This window comes from Athene cunicularia (genome assembly GCF_003259725.1).
Source record: "Athene cunicularia isolate RWA chromosome 11 unlocalized genomic scaffold, athCun1 chr11_part2, whole genome shotgun sequence".
Classification (NCBI taxonomy): domain Eukaryota; kingdom Metazoa; phylum Chordata; class Aves; order Strigiformes; family Strigidae; genus Athene; species Athene cunicularia.
The window spans coordinates 2434643-2452971 of record NW_020799114.1 but is presented as its reverse complement, the minus strand read 5'-3'; the positions used below and the strand labels follow the sequence as shown (position 1 = coordinate 2452971).

Here is an 18329-nt window from a genome sequence, read left to right as displayed (position 1 = left end):
GGGGGGGGGGGGGGGCAGGAAGGAGGGGAAAAAAATCTTCCTCGACATTTCACATACAGAGTTGTTGGGTACAGCCCTGACTTGTGGACTCAGCTTTGCTTTGCTTCTGTTTTAGCTGTTTCTCTGCTACCTTTTCAGCAGATTTCTTATTACACTGCACTGGATTGCTATATTTTTAACCAGAAATAAACTAAGGATTAGAGCATGTGCCAGTTAAATTCAGTTCTTTTCCTTACATAGTCTTATTCCCTCCTGTCGCAGTTTTTCTTCCTCTTTCCCTTTTCAGGCAGAGGGCTATGGGTGGACAGGGTAAATGATAACTGAAGGCAGCAGACCCCAGTTAACTTTTAAATTTCATTTTCCTCAGTAAATGTCCATCGTCTTCATACCTCCTTTTTTTTTTTTCTCCTTTGGTTTTTCCTTGTGGGTCCTTAGTCATCTTTTTTTTTTACTCTTGAATGGCTGCTGCATACTTGAACCAAATAACAACATATTGTGATTGCAGCCCCAGGAACTCATCCCCGTGTTTTGTGATTCTGGTTGCAACTCTTTGTAAAGACTCCTGAGGACTCTTTCTGTACATTCAAGTGCATGACACAAAGGTTCCACCAGCAGCAGGTTAAACAGTTACATGCAAACACAGTACGGTATCTATCTATATACAAAACAGCACAAAAATGCCTCTCACTACCAATCAAAGTACTAGTGATTCCATGACTAGCTTTTTCACACTGGTGGCCAACTAGTTATCCCTGCCCTTGCCTGCATACCAGCAGTTATGTACAAACACAAAGGTAGCTCAGATTTATTATCTCTCCGTTCCACGGGATAGAATCTCAGCCAAGCTGAGGTTCGTTCAGTATGAAAGATAGCCAAAGACCAACATTAATTGGTTCCCAAACCACGTGTTTAAAAATAATGATACCTTTATTAATCACCGGGAGCTGAGCAATTTATCTTAGTTCTGGGCTTTTCACATTTGCCCAAGGCCAGAAATATTAAGAAGTAGCCCAGAGAGAGAGGTAATTCAGTCTATTTCCCTGTCTTATGAGCCTGGGATTCATGCATTATCTACCTAAGGCACATGAAAATGTCTATCATCGTGGCATATAAATCTATGTAAATTGTCCATAACCTGCTGGTTTATGTCCACACTGACAGACGCATGACAACAGCTGAAGGTTTATATATATTTTGTTTTTTTTTTTTTAAGGCTGCAATAGTATTTTTATGTTCTTGCAGTGGAACAAGCAGCACCTGAAACACAGAGGGGCTGGGGCTCGAGGAACCAGCCCACCTCCTGCCGACGGGGTAAAGCCATTAGAAAAAGGGCAGCTGTCCCTCCCCAGGGACATCCAGGTCCCCCTCAGCCAGACCCCAGGGTTGTGAGTGATGGGCTGGTTTGACATCACATCTTTGGGGACAGCAAGGAAGGGATACAAAAAATCCTCCACCCGCTCGTGCCACGTCAGCTTCTCACCAGCCCATCTGGCGTCTGGTTTGCTTATACCCGAGACCCAGATTCTCTGAGCACGTTGGGACTCTCCAGGGCTTGATCTTTCAGAGATACTGAGCTGTTGCAGCATCTATTTACCTTGTGCAGAGGTATGAAGTGCTGCTGGGAAAAAAAAAAAAAAAAAAAAAATCCAGACTGCAACAGAAGGGGAGGGGCGAGAGGAGAAATAATGTCATATTGATGACGAAGGTCTTAACTGAAACCCAAGGACTAATTACATGTCCTGACAGGCCTTGGCAAGTTAAGGGAGGATGGAAAAGTAGGAATCTTTTAAAACTGTCATAGGGTGAGGTTGGTTCCAGAGATTTGTGCTGAAGCAGAACAGAGCAGAGGCCGGATGGGATCTCCTGCCCAGGCCGCACAGCTTGCTGCACGGGGGTAAATTATTTGCACAGAAGATGGGCCCTGCAGACTCTTGACACGACGACTTGTCAACTCATCAGTCAGGTTGCTGCCTATCACCGAAGTTCACACAGCCCTTGACCAGCTCTGCAGGGAGCCCAAGGCTTGAACCATCGCTGGAGACAACCCTGAGCACAGTAAGTGCTAGATAAGGTGCCTTTGAACAACAGATCCACCAGGACTATGCTTCCCTCAGAGGCATTTCAAGCTCTTGAGTTTCTTTTATTGATCTGTTTCAACTAATATTAAGCCACAGGCACTGAGCTTTGGCACTATCACCAACCTGTTCTTCCAGGGTATGTGCAATCACCTTCTCAGCAGGCCAAGAGAGGGAATTTCAACAGGCAATGAACCCCCATGGCTACTAATCAGTGCCCAAAGGTCTGAATCTCTAACTCAGACAGACACACCATGAGCTGTCTCCCTTCGGAGGTCACGCTCCACGGCATTAAAGAAAACTTCACTGTCTAGATGTTGAGAGATGGCTGAGCGTTGCCCATAAAGTTTTTGTCAGATGGATGGCTTAGAAATGCTGTGGTGGGTTGCACATTCCCCTTCTGGAGGGGTCAGTGGAAGATTGAAGTTTAGAGATACTCACATCCACGCACAGGTGTTATTTGCTCAACGACACCACTACCTAGCAGACTCACAATCCTTATTATCTGCCTGTTCCCTTTTATCCCCATTTGGGTGCCCTGTTAACAGCACCGACAGACTAGCAAGGCTCAGGCTCTCTTCCAGCCTCGCTTGTTTTAACGTGCCAAGAAAACCATCATCCAGCCCCTTACCTCCTCCGTAAGAGCAGCCGCCCCCACCCCAGCAGCAGCTGCATTTTGGTATCAGGTGTTTGGTCTTGTTGGAAGGGAGAACTCCTCCTGCAAGCAGCAGGAGTACTGCTCCCCAACCCTTTCAGCGTGGAGCATATTCTAAAGCTCTTGTTTGTCTGTGGGTTAGTGATGAAGGATGCTGCAGCTGTTGGGCCAATGGCTGTTTCCCAGCAGAAGCTGAAGCATTTGACATGCTCCCATTCCCTCTCTCCACCCCTCAGAGACCTGCACTTGTAAGACCTGTGTCTTCAGCCTCTCTGTCCTGCTGACAGACACAACGTGCAAAGGACAGGTTAGTACTGCTTGGACCCACCCACAGTATTGCTGAGTAAGAAAGCAAGAGTTTTGCCAAATCAAACCAGACAGTGATTGAACCCAGATTCTCTCCAAGACAAATGAGGAAGGATGAGACTGGGCCAGCATGTGCAGAGCACAAGCCTGACAAACACTCAATTTGCCAGCAGAAGAGTTTAGGACTGGGTTATCTCCCTAAGCCACCACAGCAGGTAGGCAGCGCTGCCAGGCGATCAGCAACTCAGCATGACTGAACTGAGCCTTTCTATTAGCAAAATCCCATGAGCAGAGATGCTGGGAACCAGCTTTCCACCTACAAACAGCATTTACCTCTACGTCAGCCCAATTACCCCGATTGCTCTCTGATAATCAAACTCCATAACAAGGTTCAATCGCTTCCGCACTCGTTACACCGCAACACACACACTGATGGGGGGGAGAAACAACCCCAAACGTCACACGCTAAGCCTGAGTTAGACACAAAACCACTAACTTTCTACTTTTTTGTGCAATCCCTAAAATGAGATGGACTTCAGCTGGCACTCTCCTTTATTCAGTCCTCCCCTTCCTAGTTGTGCATGTAAACATAACAGAAAAATCCAATTTCAGTGTTACAGTGAAATTACAGCATGTGTGTGGCCCAAAGAAAAGGGATTACTGAATGCATTTTCCTCAAGGAATGAGTAAAAAAGTTACTTTCAGTCTTCTGTTTCAGCTGAAAAAAAACTCAAGAGCTTGATTGTTTCCAGATATAATAAACAACTGAGGTCTCTTTCTCCTGCGTATAAGGGTTTACACGTTCATCCCTTTACAACAAGATGGGCAATAGCAATGGTCTGATGGATGCCAAAGGAATAACTGAATTTTATCTGGGTGTTCATACATTAAAAAGGGGTTGTGCTGTTCTTTGTGCATGTGAGATAAGAGTAACTACTCTTATGACAGACTGCTGGAGTTCCTTGGTTCCAAGTTTTCTACCAAGTTCTAGCCTTGGCCCTTCTCTTGGGTATTTTTAGACAAGCCACTTCACCGATGCGTCTGCCTGCAGAATACCTGCCTTCCTCTTTAAGGTACTTTTGGACCCAATACAAGAAAAACAACCAGGTATTTGATCCAGCAACCCTGAAGAGGCTTCAGGGGGCTTTCAGCCAGTGCTCAGAGGAGCAAGGTACCGCTACAGTTTGGTATCAAAGTATTCTAAAGACCGTGGCAAAACCCATCACATTCTGACCTCCTCTGTAGGCACTCCATGTAGTAGTAACAATCGGTCATCCCTGCTTAGGTGAGAAGTTTTACCTTTTCTCAGAGGTTTCATTTGCTCAACCAACACATGACAGCTTCCGAAGTCAGACCAGGAAGAGATGGGCCAGGCTGATCCAGGCAAGGCTCAAGGGAGTGCTGCATTTGTCTTGTTCATTCTGCCGAGCAGTGGCTGCAGACGCACCAGAATTAATTTCTGTCTCAAGTCCAATGGCTGCAAATGCTCCAGTGGGAACGGACGCTGTGTGGGCTTCAGTCCCCAAGCAGGCTGTTCCAATTACAGTATGACAGCCTCGTTTGCTCAGAGCTGACAACTAAGCCTCAATTTTCAGGCCAGGACAGTTTGCCATGGCAGCATTTTCTCATCGTACAACCTAAGGATGGCCACCAGAGCCTCCTGAACCCAGGCGTATGGCCAACCACAGCCTGTGCTGGCTCATCCAAAACCCCAGCTCTGGGAGGACCTGAACCAAGCTCACAGCAGGGCAACAACAACCTTGGGAAGTCAACATCTCCCCTGCGACCCCCTCCCAGAGCCTCCTCTCACCCAGCTCCACGAAGCAGGCAGTGTGCTCCCCACAGGAGGCCACACGAACACGCCGCCGTGCCGCTCGCAGGAGCGGAACAGTTGGCCCATCTTGACTCACAGGTTCCTTGGAAGCGTGTCTCTTCCAGTCTATGCCTTCTCCAGTCATGCTTAGCTTGGCACAGAGCACAACTAGGACTACGTTCCAGAGCCCTTGAGAAAAAGATGTAAGGAAAAACCTCAGATTATCACTGCACACACTCCAGCTCATCCGAGGCATCTTAGTTCCCTCATCCAACAGTCTCTCTACCAGAGAAGGGGGAGGGAGAATCTTTTCCTGCGGCTGCAGCAGCACTGTACAAAACTATCCTTCATCCTTGGCACTGCTGCAACCCAGCTTCAGCTCAGGGAAAAAAATTCTTTCAGGGTGTGTATCTGTGTTTGAAAAGGCAAAAAAAGTCTGGCAAAAAAGTGTGTTTTGCCCTGTCTGGTTGGGCCTTTGGAATGGAGTCCCGTGCACAAATGCTGTGATTTGAAAACCACTGTTTTTCAAGCAAAGATAAATAAACAGATATAATAATAATTAAAACAGAATCTGCAAATGCAACTCTGCGACAGATTCCCCAAAACTTTGCACAGAAAGCCATGGATGTCATAAACACACAAAGGATCAAAAGTCAGCGAGACTAAGATATTGTAAAGTAACCCAAGTGACAGGACAACAGGGCAAGTGATGCTGTTAGCCAGGCAAGCACTATGGGTTCCTTCCTAGGTTTGTTTCCACCTCTTGCCTGTTATTTTGCATGGAAGGTACCTCCCTATCAAACATGTTTTTATAAATCACATTGGCAGCCTGCTCTATTTAACCTTTGTTACATTCTAATTAGCCTTGCAGAGCCTAGCACTACTCTCCTGAGAGCTGGTTCCCTGGTGATGCCCCTGCCAAAACAATACCCACAGCACCCTGGATTTCTCTGCAGAAGGACAACCAGTGCCTTCTGGTGTCAACTCAAGTCATCACTTGTTCACTGCAACACACACACTTGTATCCCATCTGTTGTCCCCATGGACCACAGCACTGCTCTGCTGGAAAGCCATGCCTTGAGGAGAGGGGCTGAGTCAGGAAGCAGGGGTAAAATTTTAAAAAAATAAATCCTTTTTGAGACCATCAGCCTACTCTCTCCTGCCCTCAACATGTCGTTAGGTCTCAAGATAGGACATTTCACTGGTCACAAAGTGCATTTGTAGGACAACTGCTTTCTCAGCCAGTGTGAGAAACTGAACTGGGATGTTCCACAAGCAAAGGCAAAACCTGCTACAGCTGACATTAAAAAGGAGACTTCTGCTGTTGTCTGCATCAGGGGTTACAGATAAGGGGTGAAAGAATTCCCTGGTTTCTCCAGGCAGTGCAGGCACATCTCAGGGTTGCTGGTGCATACTACAACCACTACCTGCGTTATCTCACAGCACAAACAGCGATCCTTCTTCCACAGCAGGACAAAAAGAAGGTGAAAAGCTAGGATGGGATTAATTGAGAAAACCAAGATGATGTAACCAAGTACATTTATTGTAGAAACCCCTGGAGACATGTTCTAGCCCCAGTCAGGGTAGGGAATTTGGGACCAGTGAACCGTTGTGATGTGCAGTTTGTCTTGACAGACTCAAAACAACTTTTGAACAACAACATGACAATATTGTATGTGTCAGCCTCAGCAGGACAAGTACTTGGACAGCAATCTTGTTCCTCAAGACCCTCCCACAACCTGCAGGGGAATAACAGCATATCCAGAGCATTAATCAAGCAGGCGTATCGAGACCGGTCAGCCCAGAGGCACTCACAGAGCAGGGCACTGTGCCTTCCGGGCACACCGACTGCCTGGCACATCAGGCTGAGCTCACTGGGGCAAACCACTGCTCCCAGCATGTTTCTTCACTCACGGAACACTCTCAAAAACATCTAGACTGAATCTTCATAGAAAGTCTTTGCCATGGCATGGGCTACTTTTACCACCTTCTTCTCCTTGGCATCCGGGCCCATGTTGGTGCGGGCTAGTTTAATCCAATACTGCTCCGTCCTGGAGAGATAGTCTGTGTGCTTCTCATCGGGCTGAACAGATGGGTGTTGCTCCTCTCCTACCACACAATGGGAAGAAGATAGAAAGAAGAGGTCACCAACAGCTAATGAAGGCAATCTGCTCTTCTGTGTGTCAACCTGGCCAAGACTACTCTTCACATGTGTTTAAATGCAACAGCCTCAAAACATATCAGTAACCAATGAAATTTCTCTTCCCTACCTCGAGTGCTGTGAAAACTTTGCTTTTGTTGGAAAAACTCACCTGGATGCCACTGAGGCCTTCCAGGCTGGCAGTGGAACCAGTAGGTACTGTACTAAAACCCGCTTTATATTAGTATGAAGACATTCATCTTAATCATTACCTCCCTCATCTTCACTCTCCTCTTCAGAGCTCTCCTCTTCCTCTTCTCCTCCCTCTGCACCTTCTATATCATCATCCTCTTCATCTGACTCGGACTCCTCCAGCCATTCTTGTGCTTCTTTGATGAGAAAGAAAACAGAATAAATAAATAGCAAGCTGTTTCCCACTCCTGCACCCAGAACTGTCAGGGAGGATGCCAGGACAAGGTGACTGCTTTATTTGTTGCCCTCGCAGATCTACCCACTGTGCAGGGTTTGGCTCTGATGGGGAGCAGTGGGAAAAGATGAAATAGTCAGGAAGAAGCAAACAGCATGGAACAAAAGAAAAGCTGCTTCGTGCTGATGCTGACAAAAGTCAACTCTCCTCCCTAACACTTCACAGCTCATGACCATGAGCAAGACTCCCTCCTTCCTGCCCTTCGCCCGTGACGCAGGGGCAGGCTGTGAGCTCCCAAGGCAGGGACACCTTCTTTTAATGTGTCTCTGGAGCACCGAGCACACAACTTGGGTTGAATCACTTGCCCGTTACCATAAGAGATATGCTGCTCTCAGATAGACCCACAGTTTCTTTCAGTAACAAGTAGAAAATCCATCTTCATCGAGGTCTCGCAGGTAATGCTTTCTGCAACACTACTGAACACTTGTGTCATGACCATGTAAGTCAGGAATTGAGGGAACTGACTTCTATGCTTGCCACATCCCCTGAGCAAAGCTTTCCAGCTTGGGAACAGCCCAGCAGGGTATTCAGAGTATGCAGCAAACACACGACACATTTAAGGTACAGAGAGATTACTCTAGCTAATGCCCACATGCTTTGCAGTACCCAAGCCCCTCACTGCCTTGAGGTGATGAGGACAGGCAAGAGCACCCATCCCTGTCCTCCACTGAGTGGACAAGCATGGCATAGCAGGACTTCCCAGGACGGAACTTGCCATCACTGAACAAAGATGCCCTGTTCACATATCTTAGTTTTCAAAGCAGATAGACCACAGCTCACTCTCTGCAGTGACCATAAAGCTCTGGACCAGACAGGTTTCTGCAGCAATGGTGACCATAAGACACTGCACAGCACATATTCCCAAACTTTTGCTTGTCCAGGAAAAAACACTATTCAAAAGCTCATCAACACCCCAGGAGAAAGCTCCATAGTTGGTTTTTTTCCCCTGATCTTGCTACACTAAAGGCAGAGAGACCCCACCATCAGTGCTTACTTGGATCCATCTCCACTAGCACCTTCCATTCCTCCATCTTGTGCAGGTCGATGCTGTAGAGGTCACTGAGGGTGAACTGGCGATCACCCACCTCAAACATTCCCCCATACACATAGAGAATCCCATGCTTCACTGTCAACATGGCATTCGAACGTGGGCACGGCTCCACTTGCTGGCTCAAGGCTCCATCTTCCTCATCCTCCTCTGATTCAGACCTCTCCTTTTCTTCTGCAGCTCCAGAGATCACCTGCTTGATCGTCATGACAGTCCCATCTTCTGCAACCACCTCTTTGACTATCTCCACCGGGCCTTGTGGAGGTTGCTTCTCCATCTCCTCATCTCCTGCACCCTCTGCCTCGGCTTGTCTGCCACGTCTTCGCTTCCTCTTCTCTGATTTTGGTCCCTGTTAGCAGGAACAAGAAGCAGGAGACTGCATGTGAATTGTGTGCACCTAATAGCATGTACAGCAGTTAATACAAATATTATGGATGCTGCTGGGAGGGAGGGGAGAGAATTCAATTATTTTTCACTACATATTAAGTCTCAAGTGATAGGTGCAACCTCTCACTCAGCATGAAGTTCTACCAGCCATAAACCAAGGAACAGTAAAAATCCTGGAGAACCCATGGCGTGGAATTGCTTCCTCTATTAATGGCAACATGTGCTGAAGAGACAGAAAACAGCTCTTCTGCTATCTTGCAGGTGGCATGCACACACATACACAGAGTCCACTCGTCTGTGACGAGCAAGAGAAAATAACCCACCATTTTATGAAATCAAAACAATTGCTGGGTGCTAAATTACAGTGCATTACCAGGAAGTGCTCCAGGTCTTCGAAGTACTGTATGAAAGGACTGGAAAACAGTCAGCTAGGAAGGCAGAAGCAAACATCTGAGTGCATGTTTGCCTGCTATTACGTGGTTGACTTCTATTTTTTTGAGAACAAAGCCAGAAACAGCAGGGGTGGAAAGAAGGAAGTTCAACCAGGTCATTTGCACCTCACTTCCCCCTTGAGAGTGGTTCAGACAAAATCAAAGATCTGAGCTGAGGGCCATATATCTGAAGTTCTTATGAGCCAAGGTTAATATTTCATCTCTTCTAGTAGCTCATCAACACTGGGGAAAGAGGGAGGTTTTTTGATCCCAACGCAACACAAGATCTTTTCACAGTAGCTTTTACTGAACTATCTCATATCTGACTTACACATCTGACCTGGAGCCAGCCTCCAGTAAAACACCATAACTATGTTTTTCTGTTGCTTTGTTTCATTTTGCATTACACAACAACGGGGCACACGCAGCCCAAGTCCTGGAGGAGGGGGATTACCTCTTCAACACCCTCGCCTCGTGCCCAACCATCAGAACTCTCAGGCTTCCTCTCTCCCCAGAAGGGTGACAAGTCTGAATCGTGATGCAGAAGCGGGGCACAAGGAGCTACGTGGCAGGGAAGGAGCGGGGCAGCATAAAGTCAGAGAATTCAGGTGGTCTGGTAGCAAAAACCTGCTGGTTGCACATCCCCAGCTTCATTCCTACAGCTCCTCACCCTCTTCGCAATCAGTGGGTCACAGATCAAAGCAGCAGCCACACCTGGTGGCTCAGCTTCTGAGCACCCCGAGTTATCAGAAATAGAGGTTTGCTCCACGCTGTGAGAGAGCTGCACGAGGCCAAAAAAAGGCCCAAAGAACATGCGTCAGCTGATCAAGGAGAACGAACTGAATATATCTGAGTTATTTTTAAAACAAAACCTTTAGCTGTCCAGGAAACCAGCGGTTTTTCCCGATGTCGTAGAAATAAATATCGTTGAAGAAGTCCCCTTCGATGCTCTCTTCCTCTTCCTCATCATGCACACCCCCGAACAGAAGGGACCGGTTATTGGGACCGACTGCCACGGAGAAGCCAGACCTGGGAGTGGGTTTCACACCAGATGGGTTGAGCCGACTCCATGCCCACTTGTCTGGTAATGGATAAAAGCAAACATGAGCATCGGTACAGAAGAATCCTGATAATTTTCTTATCTTTCAAGGCCCTTCAGTACTCCAGCAAGTAACAAAATGACCCATTTTGCACATTCTCAGAACAGTGTACCTGCAACAACAAGGTTCATCAGAAGCACCTGCATTTCCACCTCAGTCACGCAGCTAATTATGGTTGGACTAGATGATCTTTAAGATCTTTTCCAAGCTAGATGATTCTGTGATTCTGTAATCTGCACATCCCTTCTACCCTTAGAAAGCTGTTGTGTCTTGAATAAAAGCAAATGCCAAGAGCTATCTCCAGGGTGCACTTTCTGGGGTAAGGAGCCTCTTGAAAGGTGTTTACACCTTTACAGGAGGGTGGAATTCCAACAAGGACTAATTATATACAGCCTTCGAGTACTAGGAAACACACCTCAGCTATCCCATGGAGTTCATCCCACACCAATTCTCTCCACAGACCCTTCTACTACAGTACCCTTATCTGCCACCTTGCACCACTGCCTTAACCCCAAGAACAGGTTCACTGTAAGGAGACCCAACCACACTTTAAAAAAGGGCTCAGCAGCGGAATCACCTTGTGCTCTAAACTTTCTACTTTTTCCCCAATTCTTTCTACTCTGGATTTAGAGCAAACCCCTAACATGCAGGCTGGGAGAAGCATTATGCACTGGCTAGGCACTGTGTTTCTGAAGGAACCACAATTTCATCAAGATAACCTATAAACAGGACGTAAAGCAAGCAGGGTCTGGAATCCAGACAATGTATGTGACCAACCCTACTTCCCCAAATCCCACTTTAAGATGGTCAGCTTTAAAGAAATCCATCACAATTTTAACATTTTAGAAATTTAGTTTGAAGAAGATTGTCCCATTCCCTGAGCCAAGGACAAAACGCACTCTCTCCTAAAGTGATAGAATTCTTATTTCTGGGGACATTTACAGATAAACCAACCAACCAACCATCCACCCACTCTTGATAACATCCCTGCACTAGGTAATCTAATGAGATCACACCCCAATCTTCTCTCTTAAATAAGAGTCTGTGAGACACCACTACCAAAGAGAGTTTATCAAAACAGGAATTTCCAGTGTGCAAAATCCTGAAACCCCAAAGACTTTCTGCTGTGAAACAGAAGAGCAGTGATCAAAATGTCCCAGGGAACAGAAATTTCAAAATGTTGTTTTAATTCCCTCCCACATACAAACCAAAAAATCCCTGAAATATTTTTTTTTTTCTAGTTTTTTTCTGAAGCTGCCTGTGCAGGCCAGAGCTTCTCACGTAGTTATGCAAGGAGCCTGAAGACCCTCAACTCCATCTCAGACTACTGCAGGACCAACTGGGAGGTGTCAACATAGATGATGCCATGAGTTAGAAAGGGTTCTAACAAAAAGCACACCCCAACCTTCCTCCAGAGCTCTGCCAGTTTCTCAACCAGCTCCAATCCTCCCAGTATTTCACCATGTCAGAGCTACCATTTTACATTAGCTCTGAAATCAAGTCACCTGGAGCTGACTCCTTACAGCCTTTGGGTACCCAGAAAGCTCTGCTCAGCACACACAGAGCCTCATCTTTTCAGGCTGTAAAATGGAACTGAAAGAAGGCGACAGAACTGTTGTGCAGTGTCGAGTCTGCTGCAGCAACAAGCACCTACTTCCCAGTTCCCTTTGCAGAGCACAGCAGTGAGGAATTCTGCCTGTTTGTGTGATGGCCTGTCTTCCTTTTCCAGCACACATAAAAAAGAACATAATTCCTCCAATATCCCCCTGAAACTGCTGTTTCCTTCACCCTAGCCTCTTTCTTTTTAAGCTAGAGTCACAGTACACAAATGCACTTAGCTACCCCTGGGAAGAAGAAATATTTAAATCAACTCATCTGCTGTGTTTCGCCCCAGAGCAAACACTGGGACATAGTGCTTTTCACTAAAAGGGATATTTTGTTCTAGAGCTAGGGTTTTTTGGTCTGTTATTCAAAGGAAGAGACAGGATTTGCATTCACAGGCCTGCAGCATCACTTCCAGCAGAGCCCTCCTAGCTACAGCAGTAGCTTACCTTCCTCCTTGCCTGCCCCTTCAGTCTTCAGCAGGAACATATCTGTATGCAGGGTGCCTTTGTCAACATCTTTCTTAATTCTCTGCAGAGAAGGGGAAGACAGGGATGCTCAGTGAAACAGTTTCAGTGGCCCAAAACACAGGAGGTCCAATTTTTCAAGGCCAAGAAAGACACCCGTGACAGAAGGGTGGTATGTGCCCTTCTGAACTCACCTCCCCACACATCAGCCTGAATCTCTACATTCCTGTGCTGAAAACACAAACACTGCCACTGGGCAAGGAGAAGCCACACAGGTAGTCACGCTGCGGCTCTGGAGCATCAGCCAGCTCACAAATGTTGTGTTAAAACCAGGGCCACTCCCTGGGATGAGCCACAACCAAGTTCTGCCTGTGACAACCAGGCAGGGCTGTCCAGCCTGAACACGGGTCCTGGGACTTGTGGCTGTGTGAAGACTGCAGGACGCAGCTTAAGAGTAGGAATTTTGGCACCCAGAGAAGAGAAACAAATTGTCATAAGGGATTCAAACTGATTGTTTTGTGGAAGGAAGGAAGGAAGGATGGGCAGCAACAAGGCAACAGAAGAACCAAGGTCCTGCCTTTTACTCTGCCACAGACAGTATCAGCTGCTCTCAAGGGACTAATTTATCATCTGTGGCTCTGCTTCTCTAGCTCTAAAAGAGAGCAGATACGCACTCCACCAAAGTGGCACACAACAACTTTCCATCAGGCTTGCAAGGCCCTCTGGGACCCTGCCCTTGAATGCTGAGCAGAAGCTCAGAGCATCTGTGCTGTACCATTTGCAAGGCCCGAGTTTAAATACAGATCTGTGACTAGCACGCAGACTTTCAGTCCCTGCCACCCCCCCATCTCCATCCCACCACAGGAGAAGCAGAGGTGACAGCGCGCTCTCTGCGCTGACTGCAGCTGTCATTTTTAGCATTTGGGGCCCCACAGAGCCTTGAGCAACAGGGGTTTTTTTCTCCTAAACAGAAACAGAAGCCCCACTTCCACCCCTACTAAAGGCAACAGCAAGACACCAGCAAAAGTAGGATCAAGCCTCAGTTGAGGCAATTAAATGTATCATTTTAAAAGAGATTTTGCCTTGCTCCTTTCATTGTAAGCCCCTGTACTCCAGTGCTCATAGCAACATGCAGCATTTGAAACCAGCAGTATGCAACACCACTGTAGGAGGTCTTATAATAATGTCATTATCCACCCATCCTTCATGCAGAGCTCCTGCTTCCCTGTAATTCCCTTCCTCCTGGGGGCAATGGCATTGCTACGCTGTGCAACTGCTTCCAGGATGCAGATGGTGGATCCCAGCTGGGAGGGTTGGGTCCAGTCCTCAGGAAGACGAGCAGGACTTGGGTGCACCTGAGAGCACAACAGCACGGTGCTGTCTTGTTCCGTTCTTGCTGGCTTGTCCTGTTCTTGCTGCACATCTGTACCCAACCCTGTGCCTTGCACTCGCCAGGTTTTGTTACTGCAGGGTATGTTATGATGTTATTGTACAGCCCGGTATTCAATTCTTGGAAAGGCAGAGAGGAAAGTGTGTTTGAGGCATTGCACAACAATGCTGTAACTTGGATGATGCGAGAAGCCCCAGGGAAGGGCGACAGCGAAGTGCCAGAGGAAACAGGAGAAATCTGCACACAATGCAGCAAAAAGGAAGTTTCAGTTATCTTAAGGACCAGAGTCTGCCTGCGGGGCTGTCTTGGGAAATCTGTTAGTTTGGGGCTCTGGCTCGGGTGTCTTTTTGTTCCCCAAATGCACCTAGGCGTGCCCATTAGCAAACTGAAAGACACACACTGGAGAGATCCTCTTTGTGCAGCCACTTCAATGAAGTCAACAACTGCACTGTTCCACCTACTGTCCTCGAGCAATGGAACATCAGGCACACAAGGGACAGGAAGCCTGCAGGAACAAGCAGCAGTGACAGTTCTATTTTCTGAATATGAGGTTATACAGCGATGACTCCTTCAGCCACCGCCACTTTTCCAACATGTGGAAAACAAGCGAGACAAGTTTTTGCATTGGTGAGTAGTTCTGAGGCCCAGCTAGAGGAGCTCTGGTGTTTGGAGAGGCTGGGAGCTGCCTACTTTGAAGGGACCCTAGAGAGAGCGAGCTGTCAGGGCAGGAAGGGAAACACTTCTAGGAAAGGTGCTGTTAAGTACCGAGTACACCAATTCACAGCCTGGCAGTGCACATATTGTGGCATCCACAGCAGCAGCTCTCGAGTTCAAAGGGCTCTGAGTCACTGTGCGGAGCAAGTGCCATCCTCTGGCCATGTCACACTTTGCTGGCTCTGTCACACAGGTCTAGAGCAGCAGAAGTCACCAACAGAGCTGCAGGCTGCGAGAAGCTGAGATAGAGCAGCCTTTTCAGTCCCTCACCTTAACCAAACACCTCTCTAAGCCTTACCTCACGGATGGACGGACGGAGGGGAGGGGAGGGGCAGGAGCCTTCACACCTTATAGCACTGAAGTGTACCCCAATGCTGCGAAGTGCCTGTCTACTAACGAGAAGGGAAATGGTGGTTGTTTCCTCCTCAGTCCCAGGCAGGCTGCAGTTTGTCCTTAAATGCTAGACAAAGCACACATTCCCATGTGCAGGGGACACACAGGCTGAAGTGTGCAGGAGCACAGTAAGATCTCTGAGCACTGTCTGCACAAAAGAAGGGGAAATATCAAATACTGAAAGAGCACTTGGCTTCACTATTGTACAAGCTGCATAGAATAACTGCATTATTTTCCTCCTGAAAACCACATGGCTCCCTGTAGTAAACACGCTGCGTATGCAACATGACAAAGCTTCCTGGGCTGAGAAAACCCCAATGAGGTAGAGTGGGAGTTAGTTATTTGTTGTCAAAGAGATGCCTGTTTTCCCCAACTCATGCTGGCTCAAAAGCAGACACTTCACCAGCTACCAGCGCTACTAGAGAGATCAATCCCCTCACACCCAGGACACCCACTTGCCCCGAGCAAATCGATCCCTCGGTCACAAAAGGCTCCTGTTCCCCCCACTGTCCTTCTTGCCTTGAAGTTCCAGGTGTTTGCTTTCAAGCACAAAACTGCCTTGGATATCCACAGCCTATTGTCTGCACATACAGGTACATTAGAGAGTTACAACAGCTTTACAGGCTTTAGCTAAAAAAAACCTCAAGCTCCACAGCCAGACAGCAAGGTTCAAAGAGCAAGGAAACTGAGGCAGGGACTGCTGTTCTTGAGAAAGGGAATCAGGATTCCCCGTGTATAACATGCTAAACACATCTGATAAAAAAGATGAATGGTGGCAAAATACATTCAATTGAAGCCCTTAGCAGGCAGAACTACAGAGGGAACCAGTCCCACCAGACCGTGCAATTCAGGCAAACTCTTCAGCCCAGCCACAAGCAATCTTCCAGCAGAATCCAATTCAGCTTTGCAAAGCTTGCCACTTAAAAAAAAAAACCCACCCTAAAACCGAAAAAACAAAAAACCCTCCACACATTAGTTGTCTTTGGCATCCAAAAGCCTTGCACACGTTTAATGCCAGCCCTCCCATGGCTTGTAGGCTGCTCGCACCTGCAAGGTAGAGCAGCGTTCTCCTCCAACACCTCCCGGCTGCATTCGCTGTGCCAGTGCGCTCACGTTGCCTAGCAATGGAGAGGTCTCATTGCTTTACACAGCCAAAAAGCAGCTCGCTGCAGCAAGGCCCATCCCCAGCCTGAGAAATGGGTGAGGACATCTTTAAGATCAGCAGGAGAGCAAGTCTGAGCTCCTTGCGGGATTTTGAGGTATGTTTTAGACAGAGCTGACACCACCCGCAACATCTCCTCCTGTAAGGGATTGTAGAAGTTGCCTTTATCATTTCTAGGCTGAAACAGATGAACACAGGGACACCAGCGTGCTAAGAACCGTGGATTTTAAATTATCAGCCACTCTCTTGTCAATTTGCACACCAACATCTCAAGTTAGCCACACTCAGGGACGTAAAGGTCCTTTTTCACCACCTGCATCCTGGTTATTCACCACTTGGTCAGCAAAATTAGTGGCTGGCACAGGCAAAGGCATGTCTGGGTACCAAGGTTCTTGTCCTGGCTCTGTATACAAGTACTGGAGGGCTTTAGGCGAGTCACTTCATCTTTTCTGCCTCTTTCCACAGCTGTGAAAGAGACTTTCTTATTAAGGACACATGAAGGGAATTCAGCAACACAACCTGGACCAACAGACGTCACTGAAAACTGACCCTCCAGGCTCAGTTCTGCATGCAAATCCAGAAAATCAAAGCAGGGACTAAATTTCTCTCTGCTTCTGCCTTCCCAGCTCACAACGCCTGCTGACCAGGCTCAGGCTGATGGACACACTGATTAGGGGATCAGCCCTGGCTGCAAGCCCACAGTGTTGCTTGGGCTTTAGAGAGCCCCAACAGCCGGCTGGGTACAGAGATGCCTCCAATTCCACCCATAAACATGAATCTCCTGGGCTTACCTCTCTTTTTGCCCTAGGCAACGTGCATTACACCACACCGCACAGCTATTCTGGTACTGTACTTCAAAGCAGATTTACAGGGGCTAAGGGGACCAGAGGATATAATGCATCAGAACTGCCCAGGGCAGGGAAGCAGCTTCACCACATCACCACTTTCCTCCAGTACTGTGACAGCCATGCCGTGCCGATACTAAAACAGAGGAGCTATTATGATTTCCACTCCCCTTCCCTCCAAACCAATTCACACCCCATACATGCTTGGTAGCAGCTCTGGCCTCGGGAGGCCCACACACAAATCCGCACCTTTCTTACAGCACACGTGCGACTTCATCCTGCCTCTTATTATAAGAGAAGTTTCTCTATGACTTGGTAAATGCTGCTTTGCTTGGACACTTGCCTGGTTTCATATGCAAAAATGTCTTCATATGCCCAAAAATGTCTTCATAGCACTCCTGAATGTAGCATCTGTGCCTCCAATTGGAGGCAGGTCTTCTCCTGTGCCTGCCCAGCTCCAATTAAGTATTGTTTCCTCCACTGTCTACCTCTTATTTCTCCCAAGAGTGCCCCAGCCACTGACTGAGGGTGGAGTACACAAGCCAAACACACTTTCTTCACTTCGAAGTAAACCCAGAGAGACTCAGCTCAATCAGCTATAAGCAAAGATAAAATGAGAATTAAATAGCCACACATTAACAAAGCTGTGTTTCTCCTAGAGGGGCTAAATCTTGCTGAATTAAATTTTCAGGAGCATGCTAAAGGTTTGTTGCCTTCACATCTCAGGAAAGCTGCAGAGAAAATTGTGTTCAGTGCTTTGGTCAGTCTGTAGCTTGGCTGCACCATTCCTGCCTGAAAGGTCACTTGTGCCACAATACACAAGCAAAGTCTCTGTTTGGAATGGCACATCAGAGAGAAGCAGACTTACCTCTCTTTATTGCAAAGGAAGTAGATTTCATAAGAGGAGTGGTTGTTTTAATCTAAAAGCTGCTCTCCAAGCTGGAGAGGAACAGTGACCAGCTCTTATCCTTGTTCAGTGCTCTGAATAAAGGCTGAGAGCAGCTTTGCATTCCCCCATCCCTTCCACTTCATTTTTATTAGCTCAAAACAACCCAGGGCAGTGCAACAGAGCCCACCCTCATAAAGTGGAATAGAACCAACTGCAAACATGTGTCAACTTTTTTATTTCCATGGGGCTCAGTGTGCACTTGAAACCCAGCTGCTTTCAGCAGTCATGAGAGATCCACATCTAGCATAGCATGCAGGCTCCTGCTGCCTTCCCACCCTCAAGAGTGAGGAAACGGGACAGAGAAAGGAAGAGGACAAAGCTCTTTTGGGTAGAAAATGCCTCTGCATTGTTACTGCTATTTAATC

At 47.4% G+C, this 18329-nt stretch overlaps 1 protein-coding gene across 2 annotated transcripts in view; it reads right to left on the bottom strand.

Annotated features, from left to right (window-relative positions):
- Positions 1–6374: 6374 nt before the first annotated feature.
- KLHDC4 (kelch domain containing 4) overlaps positions 6375–18329 on the bottom strand; it is a 28742-nt gene continuing 16787 nt past the window's right edge. For both annotated transcript variants that reach the window (XM_026857028.1, XM_026857029.1), the window contains 5 exons: positions 12494–12575; positions 10215–10423; positions 8471–8873; positions 7262–7378; positions 6375–6958 (listed from right to left, as the gene is read on the bottom strand). In XM_026857028.1, coding sequence (XP_026712829.1) covers positions 6783–6958; positions 7262–7378; positions 8471–8873; positions 10215–10423; positions 12494–12575 — 987 coding nt within the window. In that variant the 3' untranslated portion in view covers positions 6375–6782. The remainder of the gene's footprint in view (positions 6959–7261; positions 7379–8470; positions 8874–10214; positions 10424–12493; positions 12576–18329) is intronic.